This window comes from Alexandromys fortis, unplaced genomic scaffold, assembly GCF_014885135.2.
Source record: "Alexandromys fortis isolate MF-2015 unplaced genomic scaffold, M_Fortis_MF-2015_v1.1 scaffold_4, whole genome shotgun sequence".
NCBI lineage: Eukaryota > Metazoa > Chordata > Mammalia > Rodentia > Cricetidae > Alexandromys > Alexandromys fortis.
Window position 1 is genome coordinate 17,343,053 of NW_026067944.1, and position 26,337 is coordinate 17,369,389.

Here is a 26,337-nt window from a genome sequence, read left to right on the forward strand (position 1 = left end):
TTCATTAAATTATTGTTTCAGAGAAAAGCTTTATTTGGGGTCTTTACATAGTCTGAACATTTATGTATTTTCTTGCTTTGTTTTGCCTCTAGGTTCTGTGGCTACCACAAGTCAAAACACAGTTCAGAAGAGAAGCGTCTTCACTTTGGGAATGGGCACTGTGAGTCTCCAAACTTTGTTTTAATCTTTCAGCTTTTGCAGTAGTTGTTGATTTATGCCTGGATAAAAGAATTCTAAAAGTAGTCTTATGAGGGAAAAATGAGCAAATTGAATTTACTTTAGAAAAAGGAGGAAATCCATAGCTCTACATTAAGCAATTTTCCCATGACTACATTTCAGCGAACTTAAAGTGAAGGGGAACCTGTGGTTTATTTTCAAATAATGGCTGTCATGAGTCCCAAGAACTGTAGACAGTTCTGCAGGCCTGGAATGAAAGCATATCTTAAACTTCTTCCCAATTCTGTGCTGAAATCTAAATAGGAGCATTTTTCCCTTTCTTAACGGCCATGTCAATATAAACAACCATTTATGTGAAATGCCTTACTCCTTTTGTTACACCAACCAGGAAAGAGCCTTTAGAATAAACTGTTTATTTTGAAGTATGTGTCATCCAACTAGTAGGAAAGACAAGAATTTTCCTCCCAGTTTCTGCACCAACCAATTTAACCTCCAGTAATAGAAGTACACTTTTAGGTAACAAAATGCATCTAAAAAAAAAAAGCCAGAGGTATTTTTATTTATTCCCTCTGATGTTTGCTTTTCCACACGAGCTTCATTCAGGGAGCAAACACTAATCATTGTCCTTCAGAGGAATGACAAGATCCCACGGAAGTTAGCAGAAAATCCAAGCTGATCCTCCCTTGCTCTGAAATATCTTCGTAGAACTAATAATGAAGCCTTGCAAGCAAGAATTACTTTAGCATTTGCTGTTGCCTTTCAAAAATGTCTTCAGATTGATAGGATGCTGTTTACAAGCATCTATTTGAACACCTAAAAATTATCATTTCAGCTATAACTAATGTAAAAACTTATTTCCTAGTTCACACTAGAAAGCGAACAATAGATTAGAAGGAAGAGAAAAGGGTGTTTATGAAGTTTATGTATGGAGACAGGGTAAGACTTTGTAGATACAGGAGTTTTATTCACTTCATTGTAGAGTTGCAATAAAATAATCATTCTATCATAAAAAACACCAACTTATTTCAATGCCATGTTTATGCGGGTTACTCTAACCCAGGTGAGTTAGTTTACCAAATATACTTAGTGAATCATCAAATTATAGAAGAGTGAACTACTGTTTCTTTGAAGTCTGACTGGCTGGGCCATTATAATCTTTTGACCAAAATCTTGCTTAGTTAGAGGTGGATGGTTATTGTGAATACTTTCTATACTGGAAAAAGCTGTCTTAGCTATCAATACAAGGATCATATGCGTTATGAATATGGACCATGATAAATATCTGTCATGAATTTTAAGTAGGTTCTAGTATTGTACTCTTGTTTTTTATGGCTGCGTTTCTTAAAACAATTAGTCAATGCACTATATCTTTAAAATAGACAAATTTTAACAAAGAAATGCATATTATCTCAGCTTTAAAATCATAAAGCAACTTACATGCATGTCATAGACTTTCATCCTCTCAATACTACAGCTGGTTTATTTCAGACCATTTATTTGGTATTGCTTTAAAAAGCTCTAGCTATGAACTATTCCCTCAAGCCTTGTTACAAATCCTATAATGTTGCTTCAAAAGAAAAGAAATGTGTTTTGCCTTTTAAGATCCTGTCCCCTTGCCCTCACTGCCTGGACATTTTTTGTTCATTTCGTTTTTTGATTTTTTTCTTTTTTTTTTTCCCTTCTGTCCTTAGGGCAATTCATGCTGGTAAAATGGAAATGTAAATTATTGTGTTTGCACAGAATGAGCTGTAAAGTAGTGCAGCTTAACACGTGTGCATGTGTTTATTGTCTGGTTTTCATTGCAGAGCCCGGTTACTCTGTGTGGTGCCCTTAATTATTGGTGTAAAGGGATTATTTGCATTGCAGCCCAAACCTCCTGGTTCCCCGAACATCAAGAGTGAGCAGTTAAAACTCAACAGTCAAAGTCCCTAGTGAAGAAAGCCTTTTACGCATGGGCGTGTGCTTATGTTTATAATTTTTCACCAGTGTCATGTGGATGGAAAATCAATTTACTTTATGCTAACTAATAGTACTGAATGTGATTGGTTTTGAGGGAAGAATGACTATCCAAGCTATATATTATTTAATGAAGCGTGATTTTTTTTCTAGGCATGACTTTAAAAACTCAGTGAAAAACTTTTTAAACCAGCAGAGTATGTATACCTATAAATNAATACCAGATCATTGACTATGCTACATAAAAAATAAAATTAAATATATATTTAATTTTCAGCTATTGCATTTTACCAATTATTTCACATTTTTATAAATTCTCATGTCAACAACTCTTCCTAAAATGAGTTTTATTCTTCAAATTTAACAAGGTCAAACATTTGTAACTATTTAATAAAAATATTCAATTCTGTATTATGTTCAAAATGTTATTTTCTTTCTTAAAGAGGAAAACTAGATTTTTATATTATTCAATGTAGAAGCAGATCAAAATATATCAGAGAATCAGTAATTTGAAGTGAGAATTTAGATGTAACCAAAATCTAACAAATGCTAAAATATTATAAGCCATATTTACTCCCTGAAATATTATAGTAATTCAACATGTAACAGTTTTCCTTAGGCATGGTATCTTAGTATTGATTTTAGGAGCTATGTTAGTTTAATATGAAGAGTAATAAATTTTCGTGTCAATTTTTTGATACCATTAATTTTTTATAGTAATAGAGTAATTGTTCCATGAAAGAAATCAGCCTTAAAGAAGAAATACACTATGGAATGCTAGGTTCACTGACTATTGTTCCACTGTGATGAAGGCTTACTTTCAGCACAATTCCTGGCACTACTGAATACCCTATAAAGCCAACTCAAATGCCTGTTGGGTCTATGCAATCCTTAGCTATATGTCTGGGAAAGACATACTTCAATTATAAAGCAATTTTTGAAAATTACAGTGTCTGATTTTATTTTATTTTTTAAATAAAAAAGGTGTCCTTCTACATGTAAAGGTTATTAAAGAAAAAGTTGTATCTTTTAAGCATCCATAGTTCATATTAAAAGAATATGACTCATACTATCAACATTTAAATCATTTATAATGTCAGTTTATATAATGTGACTATCAATTTTTATTCATTAATATTGGAGTGTATTCATGGTTTGATCATATGTTCTTGTTTGAAAATTTTTCTTTTGGAGAGAGGTTGTTTGAACATTCCTGAATGTGATTTTTTTCAAATGTGATCATTTTTTTCCAAATCACATAATACAAAATGATATCAAAAAGATTTATTTGAGGATTCTATAATTTTTTACAGAAAATCCATGAAATATTCACATTCAGAATATTCAATAATAAATATAGCATGAAGTTACATGTATGATTTATGCTTGAAAAAATTTTCAGCATAACTATAAGCTTATGAACAATATTTATGTTGATTTTAATTATGTGGAAAGGCACATGGGATTTTTAGTCCACTGATAGCATGCTGGTATGCACATAAAATATACATCTTAAACTCAAATTTTCAGTTGAGATAAGTGAACTCATTTGTGAGTAAATAAAACAATAACAGTAGCTGGGGTGTGGTAGCACGTGCCTTTAATCCCAGCACAAGGGGAAGCAGAGACAGGCAGATCTCCTGAGTTTAAGGCCAGCCTGGTCACCAGAGCTAGTTCAAGGATAGGTTCCAAAGCTACAGAGAAATCCTGTCTAGAAAAACCTAAAACTAAAACAAACAAACAAACAAAACCACAGTAGTGTCAGAGAGGTTTTGCTTTTAAAAATACTTTAATTACTCCATACTTAAGCCTTTCTTCTGCCCCCAGAGCATATTCATGTCTTTTGATTCACTGTCAGATAATAGATATTGGCTAGTCTAAGGCCTCTAAATCAAAAATGTTTAGTAGCACAGAGGCATGATAGCTTGTGATGGTAATTACCTTGCCTACTCATGTTCTTGTCATCTTTCATCCTGAGATCTGCATTTCAATGCCCCCTTCCAGTGTTTTAGCAAAGAAAATACTTTAACTTGCTTCCTCTTTATATTATATAGTAGGCAACATTTTTCCACACTTAGTACAATTTTCTTTCAGATTTTTAATATTATAGAGTAATTTTTAGTAGACTAAGGGATAAAGGTGTTTTCATCAAATAATATTATGAATTTCACTTTGTAAAATCATGCTTTTTGTTTTCTATAGTAAAACTTCCAGGTCTCAGGACTTATGTTGATCCGCATACCTATGAGGACCCTACACAAGCAGTTCATGAGTTTGCCAAGGAGTTGGATGCCACTAACATATCCATCGACAAAGTTGTCGGGGCAGGTAATTGACATGTCCATAGCTCTCCTAACAATAACTTGCTAGTCATGAGCATTCAAGTTGGAGTAAGAGTGCTACATGGGGAACATGAGCTTGCTCACTTATAGAGGCTTATATGCATTGCTACCGAGACAGGCATTTTCTGATTTCACGATCAAAGACGGGTAATAAAAAATACACCATTTAGTGGATTGCAGTGATTTCAAAGGTGCCAGACTTACAGACTCTCAGACCACGGCTGCCTGTTATTTATTGAATTCCAGGGACCAGCAGTGGCAGTGGCTAATGGCTGATCGTGTGTCACAGAGCTACTTGCCTAAATGGGGACAGTAGAAAAAAAAAGTGAGTCTCCTGCTAAACAAGACTAGTAATTGTAAAGCTTGATTTTTGTTTTAAAACCCTCTTTCAAATTCAAATAAGCGAAAATCAAAAATTATAGGCTGGAGCATTTGTCATAAATGTGATATGCCTGTTTTGAAAAAATGTTTTAAATAATGTGAAGTCCATGATTTTAACATCCATCTCATAGGTTTTTACACGAATAGTCCAAAAGTCCTCTGGAAGTGGTCAGATAACCCCATGTAAGCAAAGAACCTCTTACTCTTGTTTTACATTCCAAGTTATGGTACAACTCGTATACCCCCCATATCTGTAGTGACATATTCTAACTTGAGTTCAGATAATCAGTTGGATATTCAAATATTGCTCCTTCATTCCTCCCATCCCATGAAACATTGTAGTTATTGACTATTGCTCAGAAACAAGGGCTAGTTCTTCTAAGCTTCCGTAAGTGGCTTTGTCAACATACAAGATAAGTCATTGCTTTGGAAACACTGGAAACTTTTCCTTAAAATAAGGTGAAGTAAGGCAAGGTTAAAACTTCCTAAAGAGTTGGCAAACAATTTGCTGTGATGTAGCCTGCCAGTCTGGAGGATATTCTGCCATTTTCTAGGTAAAAAGCACTTATTTGGCAAAAAAAAAAAAAAAAAAAAAAAGTAAGTAAGTAAGTAAGTAAATAAATAAATAAATATGAGATTCTTTCTACCTTCTTTCTAATGGGTACAAAGGGCACCATACTCAAGAAACTTATAGCAACATAAGACCACAAGCATAGAAAATTATCATAGACTTAACTCAAAAACATGTCAAAATGATCTCTTTCTGGTTACAACAAGATTATCTTTTAAATATGGTTCAATATATATATATCTAATAATCTGTAATATAATGGGAAGAGACATTCTTGTAAAGCAATATTTTGTAGCCATCATGACTGCCCTGGAGGCAGAGAACTAAATGTAATAGAAGTCTTCTCAGAGGGCGCTTGATATACCTATGGGAAGAGTGATAGGTAAATCTTATCAGCAAGCTGCTAGGCTCCTAAGAGTTGAAGGATGTTTTATATCAACTACATTGGAAAGTTTAAAATTCGACAATATTTCATGTTCACAATTTTTAGATCACTTGCACTTTAAGACAGCTTGATGGAGAACATGCAGTCTAAGCAAACATTTCTTCAGTGAGATTTTAGATAAAACTTGCTATGCTTCATTTGATATTGTTATATTATTGTTCTCCTCCCAGAAGCCTAGAGAACTTTATAGCAAGTGTGTCAATAGTACAACAAACCAATACTCCAATAAAATGAATTGGTAGCAGATGCTTACCCTCTCATTTTCAGTGAGCCTAAGTACACAGCCAATTTGGCCCTCACAATAAAAATGGAAGAGTTTCAGACATCTGAAATTAATCCAATGTTCAACCCTTATATCTGTGTTGGCCTGTTGATAACCCTGAAATAATGTTAGCTATTAGAATAAGGAATGCAATGTCTGATAGATGCTTCTCTCAATTTTCCTCTTGTAGTTTCATGATGTGGTGGCTTAAACCATGTCGAGATCCTCAGCCAGTCCATGAATATCCTGGGAATTCCTAGGGAATTTTATATTACCATCTTCCAATTTTATATTACTAACTTCCAAGCAAGTTTTAGCTTGCAAACATGGAAGTGAAAACATATATACCTTCATGGAAATAGTTGCTCTGATTTGATGATTTGGTGTCTCTGTGTGCATGTGCGCATTTGTGTGCATACATGTGTGTGTTTGCCTGTGTGTGTGTGTTTGTGTGCGTGTGTAGTGGTACAGGTGTAGTCACATATGCCTGTACCAATTGAAGGAGGAGGTTGACTTTGGATGTCTTCCTCTATTGATCTCTATTTAAATGGCTGAGATATAATCGCTCATTAATCTGGAGTCCTAACTGTGGCTAGACTGAATGATCAAGAAGCCCAAGACCTGCTCTTTTCTCTGCCTCCACCCAGCATGAGGTTGCAGCATTGTACCACTATACGTGACTTTACCCTGGGTGCTAGGATTCCGAACCCAGAACCTCATGTTTGCGAGCAAGCACTTTACTCACTAAGCCATCCACTCAGCCCCATGAATCTTTAATTTTTTATTACATTTTATTGATCTTTCATATTCTAATAGGTGAATTTGGAGAAGTTTGCAGTGGTCGCTTAAAACTTCCTTCAAAAAAAGAGATCTCAGTGGCCATCAAGACCCTGAAAGTAGGCTACACAGAGAAGCAGAGGAGAGACTTCCTGGGAGAAGCGAGCATCATGGGACAGTTTGACCATCCCAACATCATCCGGCTGGAAGGAGTTGTCACTAAAAGTAAGTAAAATCACAATGCCTGATTTGTTTATGCTGAGCAGATATTGCACAAACTAAATACAATCTTTGAAGAATTTTCATATCACAAGCAGCTTGGTTGTAACTGAAATTCTGACAAGGATGAACATACAATTTTTGTTGCAATAGATTGATTGGCAGTGCTGTTCTATATCAAAGAAAGCGTTGACTTTTGACCTTAGTCTCTTGATTGAAAGATCGTCTTGAAAAGAATTGCCTTTAATCCCAGCACTCGGGAGGCAGAGGCAGGCGGATTTCTGGGAGTTCAAGGCCAGTCTGGTCTACAAGAGCTAGTTCCGGGACAGGCACCAAAGCTACAGAGAAACCCTGTGTCGAAAAACGAAGAAAAAAAAATAGAAAGAAAAGAATTACAGAGGACAGTCTTGTTCACAGAGCAGCAGGATAAACAATGGCTGGATTTTGAAGGAACTCCCAACTAGCTGTCTTTTCTTATATTACTCACCAGACTGCTTTAAGCTCTCAGATCTTTGCCCCCTTGTTCTCCACTTGCCTGTAGGAAAATTATAGGAATCTCAGGGATGCTTCTAAGACATAAGATTGGGACTCAGAGGAGACCCAGACCGTCTCTGTTTCTCGGTGGATTTCAGGTAGTTCTGACCTAGGCTTCCAGGTGCATCCCTGGCTGTGCTGGGAAACCCCTGGCTCTGAGCCATCACAGAACCCTGGATTTATTTCCATGATGATTTCTTCAGCCAGGCCAAAGGGATCCTGTGAGGCTGATCTGTGATTATTGGCTCCAGTCCCAAGGAAAACCTCTTGAGAACACACAGGGAATTTTTTTTCTCAAGATTTTGAAGCACAGGGCAAAGAATAAGTGAAATTGGCAACAGACTCCATACAGTGAATGACAACATATGGCAGAAAATTTGGCATCCTTCAGGGGATAATTCGCTGGCACCACATTTCCATACTCTATGGTTACCAACAGACATTCCTCTTTACATTGAGCACATTGTTATTTTTCTGTAGCATTACTTGTTGCTCTTTCCAAGTGGCACTGATACCTTCCACCAATTTAGTGGAACTATAAAGACATTTTTTTCTGCACAGGGTGTGGCATAATTAATTAATACTTTGATTTTCCTTTGAGTTTCCATATGAAATAAATAAAATTAAGAATTTAAAAAGGAACCAGGAGGTGGTGGCACATACCTTTAATCCCAGCACTTGGGAGGCAGAGGCAGGCAGATCTTTGTGAGTTCGTGTCCAGCCTGATCTACAAGCTAGTTCCAAGACAAACTCCAAAGCTACAGAGAAACCATGTCTCGAAAAAAACAAACAAAAAAAAAGCAATTTTACAATTTGTAATAATTTAAGTATGCACAACATAACCATTTTAAATCTTGTAGATACTTATTTCTTGTCCCTGTCATCTTAGTTATTTGTCCATATTCATGATGAAAATATTTTTGTTTTAACAATTAATTAAAACATTAATAATAGAAGTGAGGGTTATGAAAATGAGTGGTTTTATTATTCCTTCAGGAAAAGAACACAGTGTTTTAGATGTACAAGGTCACATATCATTGGATTTTCAGTGTCGTGTAAGCATTTAATGTTCATGGTGACATCTTGATCAAGCAGTTGCTCTGTTGGTCTGGAGCCCAACCAGGAAAGTCAATCCACATGGACTTACACAGCTCTTCTCCTCAGTTTCCGCTGTTCTAGTTCCTTGTTTTTTTTTGGTGAAGAGCTGGTTTTGACTTTGTACTGCTGTACACTTACCTTGTCACTACCACCTGCTGCATTAGAACTGATCACTTCTTTTTGACATTTTCGTGAAGGACCATACATGATAAGGTCCTTTTCTAGAAGTCACTACAGGTATTGAGAAATACAGTTTTCCATCTTAACTCTATCCCCAAATAAGGGGGAGAAACTTGTTTTCATTATCTTCTTTTAGCATGGATTTTCTCTATGCGTGAGTGTGTGTGTGTGTGTGTGTGTGTGTGTGTGTGTGTTGGGACAACCAAAGAATCTAATTCTCATCGTTCACCATGTGAGTCCTTCAAACCTAACTCAAGTCATCCAAACTGGAGGCAAATGCATTTTACCTGCTGAACTAGCTCACCAGCCCGGGTCTCATGTTATATTCTTATATAACACCTACTCTCCTATTTCTTCATTGATGAAAATATTCCTAAACATTCTCCAGAGCAAAGCACCATTTCAACTTTCTAAAACTTTTGCATTAATTTGTTACTGCTGAGCCAACCAATGAAAAAAAGGCCACAAATTTGAAAAAGAACAAGAAGGGGAATACAGGAAGGAATAAAGGGAGGAATGTGAAAATGGAAATAATGTAATTATAATATCAAAAAATTTAAAGTAATGTAAAAGTCACAAATCAATAAACAAATAAAGAAATGGAGAGAAAAGAAAGAAAGTAACGGAAGTGAATGAGGAGAGAGCAGCATATTTTCTGTTAATAGGTTCCCAATATGATAAAGAATCATTAAAATTGATTTTAATTTTCACAGAAGTTCAATTATATAACTGATTTTTTCAATCACAGAGTGATGGAGAAAATGATTACTTTTAGGCTGAGCAGAATCCTCACAATTTTTTCAGCACCTCCATTCAAGAGAGAGTCAGTAAAAGTCCCCATGAAAAAGAATGCTCCTGCTCAAGTGACGCTAGTGGCCAGGTTCCATTCTTTCACCAACAGGCATTGTTTCCTTTGAGTCCAGTGAGATGAGTTAATAAAAGTAACCTGTTCTGTTGAGACATAAGAACATGTTTACTGCATTAAGAGCTCCACAAAACAGTGAATATTCGGGGAAATTTCCTTCACATCTAAAAATAGAAACATACTTTGAATTAAAATAACCCAAAGAACCAACAACTATATTGAAACATCTAAAACAGTCTCCAAGACAAAAGCGTAGGAAAAAGTAAACATATTTCAGATCAAAGAGATGTTAAAAAAAACACAGGTAGCGTATGTTGAGCTTCTTACTCAAGTCTGATTCTGGAATGCTCTGGTGTGGATTACAACTACCTCCTTGGAGTGAAAGTTCTAAATTTGCCATATCTCTCTGCTCAAATAAGAACATGAGCAGCTGCCAAGCCCACTTTATAAATACAGCCGCCGCATGCACTGTAAACATAATAGAGTAGTCGAGTTAGAATTCGATCATGAGCTCCTCAGTGGTATGTTTAAAGGCTGCAAGTCTATCACTCTGCAATGGCGGAGGGAAATATAAACTTTTTTGGTATCAACTTAATATGTAATCTGCCTCTAAAAGTTAGATTTTCTACTGGCCATTTTGTTTCCTAAAACTCTTTGACTTCTGAAGCTATTCTGTCCACAAAGTGCAGAGACACCTTTGCACACCACAGCAGACTGAAGCTGAAAAAAACGGCATTTACAAAGCAAAAAAAAAAAAAAAAAAAAATCACGTTTTAAGTAGGAACCAGTGGATCTAAATACAAGTCAAGCTTGCTCAGTGTGAGTCCTCTTGCACATCAGAGTGTTACAGGTGAATCCTCTGTGAAATGAAGAACAACAGTACTGTAGCATTTTCAGACACTTCACATATAAGAGGAGATTAGACAAGGCAAGATTTACCACCTCTGACTAAGCTCCAGCCAATGAATCAACAAAAGAAAATTCTGGAAAATAATTCCTTGTTTTTGCTTCTTCTTTTTTTCTTTGTGCTTAAAAGCCATTTTTTTTTTATTATTGCCATGAATTGTGTGCTTGGAACCACTCAACCTATGTAACATGCTATTTTCAGATCATTTTTTTGAAAGCTCATTATATAGTCATTACTTTTTCATTTATTTGAGTTGAGCCATAAACAATGTTAATGGCATGCTACTTGCCGAGCCCGATGGCCTTGAACAGGAGAAGGTGATAGAGCCTGTGATCTTCAAAGTAGCAGAAAGCTGGGGCACATTCTGCTCAGAGCTAGGCACTAACATGTGTTATCAATTTTGCTTGAAGTTCAAAAGGATGGAACTTTGTTTCAGCAAATGTTTGATATTTCTGCCATCACACCATTAGTTAAATGATGTTCAGGCTCCAACAATAATTACCACTGGCAAAACTTTACCTAGTGGGATAGAAAAGGAGTCATACTGGATGTGACTGGTATATTTTCACATTGAAATTATTTTTTAGAAATTAAAATAAAATTATAGCAAAAATGAGATTTACTGCATATCTCATATGTAATCTTGTATGATGAAGAATTCTGTGAACAGTGCATTATAGGATTTCTTTATATGTCCCTTTGAATGCCCATATTGCCCAAAAGGCTTAGAAATTTTTATTAACTTCACATAAGATGAGAAAACATTACTAGAAGGTGATGCTATGTGACAATATCAAATCTTCATTATTTCACTTGCTTCTCTCTAAAAGTTTTATCTGTGCTTGTTATAGTACTATATTTCATATGACTTTGTCAGTAGCCAGTATTTATACGATATTTATTTTACCAATATCAAGAATGGTTTGTTAGAATAACACATTTTGGCAATGCTGATGATGCAAGTTGTTTCACACAATCACAATTGCAAATTGACAACTGAGTCAGAACACATATATCAGCATGCCATGTAATATAATTGGGAAGGTTTTTTATCAATGGGATATAAAAAATAAGAAAGTAATGATGTTATGTATGTTTAAAAGATTTGGATTCTTTCTTACTGTCTACTAATTTCTCATGGATAAATACATTGCAACTACAAAGGAATTGGTTGTACATATTTTGTGTTTTATATAACTAGCATGGTTTCCTGGCATTATCATAATATTTAATTCATATTAAGATAGGTAATGATGAGCATAGCAACTCAGACATGGTCAGTTCATAGAGCTTATGTGAAGTGCTCTTGGGCCACACCCCTCCTGATAGATCTCTATGGAAGAAGTAGCAGAAAGCCTGTAAAAGTTAGAGAGGTTAGTGGCTGACCATGTTTTCAGGACACTACAGGGCAACTGAATGTATGAAGTCACTGTTGCCATGACAGCCTGTGCATGACCTGTGCAGGGCCAAGTCAAGCAAAGTCCCCTCAGGGAGATGGGAGATGGCACCAAGTTTCACCTACATCTAAGGAACTGTTGAGAAGGGGGCAGGCCTGCTTTTCATCCCACCCAGCTCCCCACACGGCAAGCTTTACACCCAAAATATCAACATACAAATTGTGTTCATTTAAACACTGCCTGGCCCATCAGTTCCAGCCTCTTATTGGCTAATTATCACATCTTATTAACCCATTGCTAATAATCTGTGTAGCCCCACGAAGTGGTGGCTTACCAGGAAGGTTCTAACCTGCGTCCATCTTGGAGAGGAGAGCTATGGCGTCTGCCTCACTTCCCTTCATCCCAGCATTCTGTTCTGTCTACTCTGCCTATCTAAATCCTGCCCTATCAAAAAGCCAAGGCAGTTTCTTTATTAACAAATGAAAGTAACACATAGACAGATGACCCTACTCCATCAAGGGGGCATAATCCTTCTAGAAGGTACAGATACTTATAGGTCAACCATGTTCCAATGGAGGGCCACATATCTATATCCGACAGCATGTAGGAAATATAAACTACACTTGATGAGTTTATTTTTTTTAAAGGAAGACACAAAGTTAGGATATGAGAGTTCTGGAAGAGTTTAATATGACAAAAGAATATATTTCTTAAAACTCTCAATAACAACATCTTGAAATTTGTGAGCAAATGGACATAGCTAGAAAACATCATATTGAGTGAGTACATACAGAAAGGGAATTATCATACGTACTCACTAATAAGGGGGTCTTAGACATAAAACAAAGAAAACCAACCTACAAATCACAATCCCAGAGAACTTAGACAACCATGAGGACCCTAAGAGAGACATACATGGATCTAATCTACATGGGAAACAAAAAAGACAAGATCTCCTGAATAAATTTGGAGTATGTGGCCCTTGGGAGAAACTGAAAGGGAGGAAAGAGGCAGAGAGGAGAGCAGAGAAAAATGTAGAGCTCAAAAAAAAAAAAAAAAAACTCTCAATGAACTAATAACATCCAAGAATCAGTGAGCTTCACGGCCACTAAAACATTCTGTCTCCAAGAACCTTAGGTAGAAAGTAATAGAAGAACAAATCTGAAACTGATGTTGGGCCTCTATGTGCATATACACATACATGCACACATATGAATAAATGTTCATTTACTACACAGAGCATTTTTCAAAGAAAACATGTATACTCTGATTTCAGCTGAATGTAAAGATGCAGAGTTAAGATGGCAAGTGTGGTTGTTAAGGAATTCCATGAGCATAGTTTCAGGCACCACCCAGCAAAATCATAAGTAAACCCCATTCACAGACTTGACCTCTGCACGTGTCACTGGCCTGATGCTGGGCAGTGGAGTTGGATCTTGCTTTAAATGGAGTTGGCCTCTGCTTTCCTTAACACACACCTTGGTAGACATTACTGTTTATTACCACAGAAGAATGATTCTGGTAAAAACGGAATCAAGAAATAGCCCCTTATATTTTCATAATGGTCTAATAAGAAAATAAAAATATTTAATTTGTTACAATATTTGTACCAACTTATTACCTACAGAGCAAAACCTATGTTTTCACGTACAAATGTTCTGTCTCAGAAATATTGTGAAGTATATTTTTGGGGATTTGTTCCAATTTCTTTCTCTTCTTTTTTTTAATTCTCTGATTACTTAATATTACCAAAAGAGTACTATCGATTAATGACAATGATTTTTATTTTATATCACACCCATTTATAAAAGTGTGCTTAAGGACCCACGCATTCCTCATGGGAAATGAACTACACAAGAGTTCATGTAAGGGTGCCGTGTGTGTAAGGCCAGTCTAGGCAATGCAGCAAGTGTCAGGCCAGCCAGGATGCATAGCAAGGCTCGACACAAGTCGACAGCATATGTAAACAGATTGGAGTGTTAGTGATACTGTATCTGGGTCACTAGCATTTCCTTTAATGTTTTAGTTCTGATGAATATTAAATTTGAATGTAACTCTTTTAACCCAAAAAATTAGATTAGAAATTTGTAAAGACAATATGACTACAACTAACTATATTACACCATCCACGTCTTGTCTTTATGGAAATTGTTATTAGGAGACTTACAGTCCTTAATATCCAGGGCTGAATCTGGAATTCTTAAGATACTCTCACTGGGCAGTGATTAAGGGATTTCTAGTATTTCTGCACTACTGCGGATAACTGAGGCAATGAACTCACTATACCAGAGTGACTTGATTCTGTAACTGTACAGCTGTGAGAGACGACCTTCTCCAATCCCCCACCATTTTTTTTTATATTGAGTAAATTTTGAAGCAAAAATGAAATCTCACATTGAAATCTGCCTGGGCAGTTTTTGATGGAGATTCTTCAGCCACTCAGAACTGAATTCCCACTGAGCTTAGTGCGTACACCCAGGTATGTTTTGGGGTCTCTCGTGACAATAAACGAGACTGGTTCCAAATTTAGGAAACAGATTGTGTTGTGTGCTAATCAAAGCACACAGGATGAGTTGTGCAAACTTTAATGCCAGCACACTGTATAATGTGCAGATGAGCTGGTGTTTGCAGACTGTTTCCCACTGCATTTACTGCATGCTACAGCAAATTCTCACCACTACCCCAGAGCCTTTGTTTCTAACCATATTTATCGAGATCACAAAGGAAACTCTTAAGATATTGCTTTCCAAGTGATTTTGTTTGCTCTTTGTCTGTACATTTGGGTTGCTGGATCTTTGAACTTAATGCAAAGCACATTTTCAGGCTTGCCTATCTTAACTGAAGTGTTTACAAATACCTAAATTAGAAGAGCTAAAGGCAGCCTGATCTGATTTCTGAATGGTCATGGGGCCATGGCTTAATTGACTGGTCTGACTTTTTAGCTACTTTTATTTCCCTTGCCAAACATTTTACAAGACATGCTAATGAGAAATGAAATGGCCATAAGGCCAAGAGCCAGAGGAAATCAGTGATAAGCAGAGAGCTGAGTGGTATCCAAATGCAGGGACCAGCCAAATGAAGCAGTGTCGTAGATTCCTATTGAAGCATATACTCAACTTTGGTAGCGTATCATTCTCCTCCAAATTGCATAATGAATGAGCACAGACTCTGATAATGATCAGACTTTGAATGAGCAGGCTTTTCATTCACTCCTCGATCATTCATTTATTTTACAACAGGACAGGGCTAAAAAAAAATGTCTTAAGAGACATCACAGTTTCAAGGCACAAGTAAATCTTGCATTTCTTCTTGAAAATTGTTAAACTAAATTGTAGCTAGGATTTGATAAAAGCAAACCATAAATGATAAAGGCTTTAAGTAAAGTGCTTTTTAGATTTCACTAGGTCAAGGAGGTACAATGATGTGACACCTGAAGAGTATAAATAAATCAACACTTTAATGAAAATGAGCCAGTATAACATTTGAAATAATATACATGAAAATTTTTATATCATTTAAATACTTGAATATTTGATTAAGTAAAATTATTAAGCTGTATTAAAACTATATGAACTATAACAGCAACATATAGGGAACTGATTCATGGTTCAGTGTTGATATTCACCAATAAAAGGAAAGTGTACAGGAATGAAGATAGTTTGTAGTATCAAAATGGCCACCTAGCTGAGAGTGTAGCTTATTTGATAGACTGCTTCCCAGAATTCAAGAAGCCAAGGGTCTAGCACTGGACCACCTGAGTGTGACAGATGTGTATGTGAGGACCACTCAGCAGATGGAAGGAGGAGATTTCCAAAGTTCATTGCCAGTCTATTCTCCACAGTGAGTTCAAGACTAAACTATATGAGAGCCTTTTTAAAATTAAAAAATAAGATAACTAAAACCATGAGGAAGAAAAAATAAAACTGGCCTAATGCTATTCAGTATCTGGTAGTTATCTGTGAAAATAACTCACCCCTGCAATGTCTGCTGTCTTGACTTCTGCATAAAAAACTGTGATGTAAAACTGTGAGCAAGCATAAAACCTTTCTCCCATGTTGGCTTTTGGCAAATATTTTTTTTATCATAGTAACAGGAATGAAACTAAAACAATGAGATTGAAGACAAATGTTTGTTTTGTAAAAATACCTCAGAAGCAAAAGAAAAAAGGGATGTACTTGGATATTTTATGGCTCTTGAACACTATAATAAATAATTTAATTTAGATAAAGTAGGTTACAGGCATTTGTTCTAGAACCTGGCTTTCGTATTGTTTTATTTTATTTTGAAATATTTTTAATTGCAACTTTGTAATGTTTAGAGAACACAGAAGTCACTTGTGTGAATTAGATGTTACAAAATGTATTATATAGTTGGTTCTATGGTTGAGGCCAACTAAGCATACTGATGAATATATATTTATCATTTACTTTATGTTTAGGTAAGCCAGTGATGATCGTTACAGAATACATGGAGAATGGCTCCTTGGACAGTTTCTTACGTGTGAGTAAAATATCATATGTATAAAGTTTATGTGTTTCTATGATATAGTGCATATAAATACACATATTGACAAGTAAGTTATAGAAAATATTAAACACTTTCTAATACTGTGCTAAGAATTTTGATGTCTACATTTCAACAAAGAGTGAAATATTCTAGGATTAATTAGCAAAGAAAAAATTGTAAAATTTCATCTTTAACTTGTAATTTCTTACATGTATGCTTTCTTTTAAATGTGTAAGGTTTTTGTATTGTCCCAAATAACACCTTTAAAACTCTTTGTTACTATTTAAATATAACTGTATTGGAAGGGTCCTCTGTCCATGACTTTATGACTTTAATTTTCACAGTAATTTATTTAGTTAGCTAAAGGAGTAGGATCAAGTCAATACTATTTTGAACAGAATTCAGATTGTATGATACTATACTGGGTATTGCAACCACTAACAATTTTGAGTTAGCCATGCATTCATTTGTATACAAATCATGGTAGTATTTATGTGCTTTTATTTAAAATATGTAGAGTCAACAATGAAAGATCTTGACATATAAATTTCTAAAGCAATGGGACGAATATTATCCTGTATTATAAATGCATTTCAGAAACATGATGCCCAGTTCACAGTCATTCAGTTGGTGGGAATGCTCCGTGGGATAGCATCAGGTATGAAGTACCTTTCGGATATGGGCTATGTCCACCGGGACCTTGCTGCTCGGAACATCTTGATCAACAGCAACTTAGTGTGTAAAGTTTCTGACTTTGGACTCTCTCGGGTACTCGAAGATGACCCAGAAGCTGCTTATACGACTAGAGTGAGTAAAGGGGATTCCACCATCTTTGTTTTCCTTATTTAAATATCCGGGTGTATAAACAAGTAAAAACAATAACATAAAGTCATGTGTCAGTTATGTTTTTTATAGACGGAGTCATTTCTCAATAATTAAAATATTATTTATTCTGTGAAACCTGATAGTCTACATTTAACAGCCAAATAACTACTATAATTTTAAATAACTTACCTAATCTAAGAAGACCCTGCTCAACACAGCAAGGTCTCCACATGCCTAAATTACTGACATTTGACTACTCACTCTTTCTGACTGCACAACCTTTAACAGGCATGTTTGATAAGTTCTATGGGTTCTTGCAGCCCTAGGTTATTTTTAAAGCATTGACAATTAATATTCTAAATAAAGACTTTAAAAATAAAGACTATTCTTTATCCAATTATGAGGGTGTCTTTTATACTTGCCATGTATGTTCTATATATGTCTCTTTGTAGCAGGTTCAGTTTTATTACTGAATATATCCCTTGTATATAAAGATATATCCTTTTAGATAAGAAAAGAATTAAACTTGTGGCTAGTAGAATGCACTGATAACAGTGACTTCAGCTATCTAGTTCTGAAGACGAGATAGAGTTAGAAGCATGGGTAGTTAAACAATAACAACAGTCTCTTGACATTTCTCTACTCTCCACAAACATCAGCTAGTACAGGTTCTATAAAAACAGCATCATATATCATATTTCCAACTACACCCTTTTCCCAGGAGGAAACATATGTAGCAAAGGAAAATATTTACTTATCATCCTAAGAAATGACTTTATTCTCCCCACTACTGCTCAGTCCTCTAAAGACTTCTTTTGTAAGCATCTGACTCTATAAACATTTAGCAGTACAGAAGGAGTATTGTTGCTTGTTTTGTTCCTGTAACAGCTGTTATATTTAAAAAGATATTCCAGTTTTAATCAATCATTTCTGATAAGAGATTTTATTTGATTACTTATAGTATAACTTAGTGCCTGAGTCAGGCTCTAATCTCTCTGTGGCACATGATTATTAAATGTGAGTATCCTTGGTTCCAACTTGATTCCTGATTCTAGAATACTCAAAGGAATGACTGACCTAGTGTGAAACTGACAGGGATTTATAAATATGACCATCTGCTTTCTGGAGACTCAACTGTGTTTCTGCTCAGAATTTCATTATACGGCTTGTGACTTCATTAGGAGTAAAGACACTTGAGGACCATTTATTTGGCTTTAGTAAAAAAGGAAGGAATTGCTATATCAATATTCTCATGTGTTAATTCTGAGTAAAAATGCAAGAGGCTTTGTGTTGAAATTTCAGTGTCAGAAGATTCTCGTCAACCATAGCAGCCAAGGAGATGCATTCCCTTCCCACACATAGTTGCTCAAAGCGCTCCCGTGTCCATCCTTGTGTTCCGCTGGCACTCTCCCAAATACCCATGGGGTTCCCAGCTTCCTTCTGAAAAGCATCTGCATGTCTACAGGAATTTGGAAGTCGTTGACTTAATCTCCAATAACAAGCTTTGTTTAGTACAGTAATTTTATGATTTACTCTTAAGATGAGTATGATTATAAAGTCATTGAGCTGCTATTTTTTATATAAACACACCAAAACAGCTGAGTTGTCATTCTAAGAAGTTGTGTGGAGAATATATGCTGACTGCAGGAGGTCTGTTAAGGAAAAATATTGGAGTGCTCCTCTTTCTGAAATTTAAAACTGGATGTGTCAACTAGCATTGATAAAATTATTTAAGGAAAAAAATGGGAAAATATACTTGAATGAGGTAAAATTTATTATCACAAATAAGACTAATGCCACATAAAATATATAATATATAAAATAAAGTTTAGGAAGGTGAGCATCCAAACTGGCTAGGCTCCCACAAAGCCAGAATATGAAGTAGGATCAAAACCCAGTGCCATTGTCCTTGGCTTCTCATCAGCCCTTATTATCTGCTATGTTCAGAGAGTTCGGTTTCATCCCATGCTTTTTCAGTCCCAGTCCAGCTGGCTTTGGTGAGCTCCCAACAGATCAGCCCCACTGTCTCAGTGGGTGGGTGCACCCCTCTTGGTCCTGACTTCCTTGCTCATGTTCTCCCTCCTTCTGTTCCTCATTTGGACCTTGGGAGCTCATTCCGGTGCTCCAATGTGGGTCTCTGTCTCTTATCTCCATCCATCGCCGGATGAAGGTTCTATGGTCTGGATGGAGGGGGGAGGACCTTGGTCTTTCCACAGGGCAGGGAACCCTGACTGCTCTTCGGACTGGAGAAGGAGGGGGAGAGGAGTGGGGGGAGGGAGAGAGGAGTGGGAGGAGGGGGAAGGAAATGGGAGGCTGGGAGGAGGCGGAATTTTTTTTTCAATTAAAAAAATGTCTTTGAAAAAAAATAAAGATCAAATGTAAGACTGAAAAAAAGTTTATTCATTTATTTTCTAAACAAAACCAATTTTATTCAGTTTTAATGCCATATTACCTAATTGCTTCAATATTTAATGATTATTGACTTTTTCAGAAATATTAAATTGTGTGAGGCATAAATTTTGTATAAGTCTGATGAACCCACTTTAAACATCATACATTGCTTAAGAAACACTTAATATATTTTGCATTGTGTCTATAGTTTATAATTCAGGAATTGGTATTCAGTATTTCAATGCATTGATTCTTTGCCAATGCCTTTCTGAACACTGTCGCCTTTAGGGAGAGGAAATCAAACAAAGAAATCACAAACCATATTTGATTTTATGTTGTTGGTGGAGGGTATCTGCTCCTTTCATTGTTTTCAAAAATCTCTGGGATATGCAGACAAAAATAAAAGAGTAGTACAGAAATTCTGTCAATTAATCATAAGAGGGGAGAGGTAGGGAAGGAAACAGAGAAAATGTAGAGCTCAATAAAATCAATTAAAAAAAATCCTTAGAGACCGGGAACATGGGTAATCCATAGGAGCACAAGTGTGCATTCATCAGGACCTGAGTGCAAATTCCAGTAGTTATGTAAATACCTGGGCTCACATGAACATAATTTAAGTAATAAAAAAATCATAAAAATTAAAATGTAAAACATTTCAAATTGAGTTGAGAATAATCTTGGTCTCTAAACATACTGTTTTCTTAGGTATATACTGATCTCTTCTTATGTTCTCAGCACTGTGATGAAAAGAAGGGGTCTAATGAAGAGTCATTTGCATGTGTATATGTATGTGATTCTAATTTAGTATTTTAAGCAGAAGTCAACTATTTTCAGTACCCACATCCAGTTATTTCTCTTCATTTCTCACTCCTGAATTATGCAAAATTCTCAGATGTTGACACTGCACATTTTACAATATTGTTATGCAGTCTGTACCCTCTGTAAAATCCCACTTCAAACTTATGGGTTGTCGCAAGTGAAAAGGCCATAAAGTTTTAGTGTTATTATGAAAATAGTTTTAAGCGCATAGACTTCTTAAAATGCTCTTGGGATCCCTACAGATGCCTGAATGACACTTTGAAGACAATTGCTACAGGTGCTTTTAGCAGAAAAAGTATTTTAAAAACTAAGTAAATATTTCAGCAGACATTCAATGATATAAATCTAAACTATGATATAGCTATATGCAATATGCTTTGTTTTAAACAGTTGTTTGTGAAGCAAAACTGTAGCTGCACTCTCCCTTCACAAATAACATGAAAGACCCTGGATTTTATTTGGGTGGTGTAACTGGAGCAAGCAGCCCTACAAATATAAATCCCCAAAAACTTCTATATTTGAGCAACTAAGAATTCCATCTTTTCATTTTTCATCATGTTACTTTCAAAGTATAATTATGACAGGTTCCATCTTCTTTGTTTGGGCCTGTTCTACCAGATGACTATTTTAAATGAACCATGTCGGAAGGCAAGAATCTAATTATAGAAGTTTTACTCTGTTCTCCATACACATGGACAATCCATGGTATATGTACTGTGGTTTCTTCTCTCTCTCTCTCTCTCTCTCTCTCTCTCTCTCTCTCTCTCTCCCTTTCCTTCTCTCTCTTTCTCCCTCTCCCTCCCCCTCTCTTTCTCAAAACATATACATATATATATGCACACTTATAAATGCATACCCACATGTATACATATACATAAATACATATATGTACACATTCACACAGACATGCACACACATGAAAACACTAAAGAAATAAAAGAACCATGTTGCTATTGGTGAGAAGTTTGTGCCACTGAATACATTGTCAACATTTCTTTTTATATGATATTTTCAGCTTAACATTTTCATATATGTGCATGTCAGCATGCTTCTATGTCAATTAACATTCTTACTATTATGCTGCAATAAAACCCACAATTCCAATATACTACCTGTGGATTTGCTGTTACATGCATGGCCCCACTAGAGATAAAAAGTAGACTTACCTATATGCCATGCACTCAGGCAACCTATTCTTTTCCATAATCTCAATCATTTCAGGCATATGATAATTGCATGGATTTTTTCAAGGAAACTTAAGAAAACCTTTTGGCTTTCTCTTGGGTCTGTCTTCCAGTGGTGCACCATTTTCTCTTTACTGCATTCTGATGTTGCATACTGAGCATAAGCAATCAAATTTCAAGCATGGTTAAAAGTATCCCACCTTTGGTCATAAAGGAGAACTTTATAGTCTGTAGATTCTAGATCTGTGATTCTACTGACTTGATTCTGAGTGGGGATAGCTTTGTATTATATAACTTCATATTTAAAATGAATAAAAATGGTCTTGTATTGTTCAAGGTACCTCCATTTAAATAATAAAAACTAATCTTCATTCTTGAAGGATTCTCAAATAAAAAACATTAGCATCAAAAGTTACAGATACAAAACGTATTATATAAATGTTTAATTTATGCATGATTGAAAAATGTAAGAACAGAATAGCTAATCAATATTCTATGTACGCTAACAATAAACTTTAAATCTAAGTAAATAAAACTAATGACAAATTACTTCCCACTCTCTTATATTGGGCATGTCAACTCCTGTACGTAGCTTCACAAAATCAATCTTCTTACTCATACAAAGTCTAAATGATTTGTTGATTTTAGTAATCAATGTTGTAATAAAAATTGATAAGTCTCCTTGTAGATTTTCAGCATTCATTTTAAACAGATGGCTACCGTGATCACTTCATCCTGGGAAAGACAAAGCTGTCAGTATTTATGTGAGGGAAAATCAAGGCGGTAGTTTTGAAGTGGAACATTGAGTAAGGCAGCTTTATGAAAATGTGTTTAAATATATTATCCATGGTCCTGGAGGGATTATTTTTCTATGAAATGTATGATTCACTGATTCACAGATTTGTGCAGGGAATTTGTGATTACTGTGTTGCAGACTCAGTTCTGGAGACTAAGAATCTTGAAATAAGCAGAGCCAAGATCTGAACTCATGAGTTGTGCACTCACTGTAACCCAAATCAGGGGAAAACTCAAGCTGATGCAGGAGAAGTTACATGAATGCAATAGCTCATTGTTTATCTATCTTTTCACCCCTTTTCTTGCAGAGGGGCCGTGTTACTCTATAGGCCCACCATGTCTAAAATGCACTATGCATCTCTATATTATTTCCTTTTCCTAATGAGATCCATTTTCTCTAGTCCCTTACTCTATATCTACCCACTATGGTTTTACAGACTGTAGCTTGGATAACATTCATTTTACAGATAAGATCCATATGTAAGAAAATACATACCATATTTATTTTTCTGGATCTGTCTTACCCCAGTCAGAATGATTTTTTTCTAGTTCCATCCATTTGCATGAAAATTTCATGATGTCATTTTTTTAACAGCTGAGTAACACTCCTTGGTGTAAATATACCATTCTTTATCCATTATTCTGTTGAAGGACACCTGAGTTGTTTCCAACTGAGTTGGCTATTTTGAGAATGGCAGCAATGAACATGGTTGAACAAGTGTCCATGTAGTAGGATAAAGCATCCTTAGGGTATGTGCCTGAGTGTGGTATTGCAGGATCTTGAGTAAGGTCAATTCCTGTCTTACTGCAGAACACAACACTGATTTCCATAGTGGCCGTATGAGTTTGCAGTCATTAAGCAATGGATAAGTGTTCCTCTTAATCCACATATACACAAACATGAAATGTCACTTGTTATGTTGATCTTGGACAAATGAAGTCTTGAATTTCCCTGAGGCTATGGATGCTGAACATTTCTATTAAGTCTTTCTCAGCTATGGAGTTTCCTGTTTTATGAATTCTCTATTTATACCCACACTTCATATTTAATTAAGTTATTTGCTTTCTCAATATCTAGTTTTTTTAAATTTATTGTATATTTTGTATATATAATCCTATGTTGGATGTGTAGTTGATAAAAATCTCTTCCCATTCTATAGTCTACCAATGTGTCTGAATAACAGTGTGCTTTGCCATGAAGAAGCTATTCGCTTTCATGAGGTTCTATTCATTAAACGTTGATCACAATATCTGTGCTAACAGGGTTCTGTTCAGAGAGTCTTTTACTGTACCAATGTGTTGAAGGTCATTTCCTAATTTCCCTTTTGTCAGGTTCAGTGTATCAGGTTTTATGTCGATGTCATTGATTCATTTGGAGTTTAGATTTATGTGGGATGATAAGTATGGATCTATTTCAATCTTTCTATATGCAGTCTTCCAGTTTGACAAGCCTGTTTAGATCTGTACCCCATTTTTAATTGGGTTATTCATTTTCTTATGCCTAGGTTATTGAGTTCTTTATAAATTTTGGAAATTAGCCCCAGTCAGATATGTAGTTAACAACTGAACTGTCATTTATACCTCCTGGGAAAGGAAAAGTCAGTTTTTACTAACAGATTGACACTGGGTATCTTGACTACAGGACAGACTTCACATTCAAGAGCAATTGACCAAAATATATTGGAGTTTCTTTTATGTGCTTTTATTTGGTTACAGTTTTGTGTTTTTTTTTTTTTTTTTTTTTTTTTTTTTTTTTTTTTTTTTTTTTTTTTTTTTTTTTTTTTTTTTTTTTTTTTTTNTGGAGCCTGTCCTGGAACTAGCTCTTGTAGACCAGGCTGATCTCGAACTCACAGAGATCCGCCTGCCTCTGCCTCCCAAGTGCTGGGATTAAAGGCGTGCGCCACCACCGCCCGGCTTGGTTACAGTTTGTTACTCTGATTTGTTCTTCTTTTTGGATGTTATTTAATTTTTGGGGGGGGTTTGGAGGATTTTTTTGTTGAATTGGATTGGGGCTTTTTTTTTTTTTGAGAAAGAACTTAAAGTACATTTGATAGGAAGTGGACAAGATCTGGAAGGACTGGGGAAGGGAAACAATATGATCAAAATATATTTAAATTTAAAAATTGCTTTAAATAAAAAATGTATATATAAGTGGATAGATGATAGATAGATAGATAGATAGATAGATAGATGATAGATAGATAGATAGATAGATAGATAGATAGATAGATAGATAGATAGTCTAGAATGTAAAATTAACAGAATTTTGGAATGAATTGAAGCCACATTAGGTCATATTTTATCTTATTCTTCAGGTTTTATTTTGTTTTACAGGTGCTCTTTTCACATCACATTACCTAACTTTTATATTGTATTGTGAGCATCTGGAGGGATCATAAACATTGTTTACTTGTGTTTCGGTTTTTGCATCCCCAGAATTACTTAAATATGAATCTTATTCTGTCTATTAATAAATTCTTAATCTTTTTCCATAATGTTGAAAAATCTCAAGTTCAAGGGTGGGCTTCTGCTTCTTTAGAACCATCTGTCTCTGATCTCTCATGGCAACCAACATCTGTTGAAACTGTTTGCTCAGTGGTCCTTAGGTTGGAGCTACTTAGGACTAGAATAAATGCCTCCCCTGGGATGTGCTCCCCTTGAATTGTGCCTGTTGGCTACTACAGTGAGTGGAGCTGAGTCCCTGATAACAGATAGATGCTAAGACTTTCAGCAAAATGATTTATCTCTGTAGTTCTGTTTTAAACCTGAGAGGCTAATATTTGTCTACAAGTTCAATACTCAATCATTCTGGGTTGAATCAGATTAACCCCTTGAGTACTTTGTCATTTGAAGTACAATCTAACAAAGTTCATGAGCAAAGATATGAAATGAGAATCCTCGGGAGTGTTAAAAAAACAAACAGGGGATTATTTTCACAAACAATTGCAAGTCTTTTTTAAAAGTGGATATTGAATAGTATACTTTCCCACCCAGATATTTAAGCCATTGTACTTATCTTTAGAAGTCAAGGCAGTGGCCATCCATGTGCAGCAAATGAATTGACATCAAATGAGCTCAGGAGGAAAAAGATAATAATAGTTACAATTTGTTCAAGAGTCTTACTCAGTGGTTCTCAACCTATGAGTCATGACTCCTCTGTTGTAAAATGACCCTTTTACAGGGGTCACATATCAGATATCCTGTGTATCCTATGTTATGATTCATAACAGTAGCAAAATTATAGTTATGAAGTAGCAATGAAATGATTTTATGGTTGGGAGTCAAGGCAACGTGAAGAACTGTGTTAAAGCATTGCAACATTAGAAAGGCAGAGAACCCGGATCTTATGAAAACTATCAAATTTAAACATGATATCCTAAAATTCTAACATATAGAATTTTGTAAGAACAGTTCACTACTTTATTTTAGAGGCGTGAAAGAGTTTCAAACTCCTGTGACTAATAGTGGATTGGAAGATCACAGCTCAGCACTGTTTCCTTGAACCCCTACTATGTGTATTTAAAACTTTTTCTTCACTGGTAGGTGGTGGCACAAACCTTTATTCTCAGTACTGTGGAGGCAGAGGTAGGTGTATCTGTAACTTCAAAGCCAGCCTGGTCTATACAGCAAGTTCCAAGACAGCTAAGGCTGTAACTCAAAGAAACTGTCTTAACAAAATAAAGAAAAGAAAACAGATATACACAGT

General features: G+C 35.6%; 1 protein-coding gene and 1 long non-coding RNA gene across 3 annotated transcripts in view; one reads left to right on the plus strand and one right to left on the minus strand.

Moving 5' to 3' along the window:
- The window catches only part of Epha3 (EPH receptor A3), a 291,595-nt gene that overhangs the window by 241,090 nt on the left and 24,168 nt on the right, over nt 1-26,337 (plus strand). For both annotated transcript variants that reach the window (XM_050149030.1, XM_050149032.1), the window contains exons 9-13: nt 93-160; nt 4,336-4,461; nt 6,951-7,136; nt 16,550-16,611; nt 17,215-17,424. In XM_050149030.1, the coding sequence (XP_050004987.1) occupies nt 93-160; nt 4,336-4,461; nt 6,951-7,136; nt 16,550-16,611; nt 17,215-17,424 (652 nt within the window). The remainder of the gene's footprint in view (nt 1-92; nt 161-4,335; nt 4,462-6,950; nt 7,137-16,549; nt 16,612-17,214; nt 17,425-26,337) is intronic.
- The window catches only part of LOC126505781 (uncharacterized), a 347,236-nt gene that overhangs the window by 201,356 nt on the left and 119,543 nt on the right, over nt 1-26,337 (minus strand). The window lies entirely within an intron of this gene.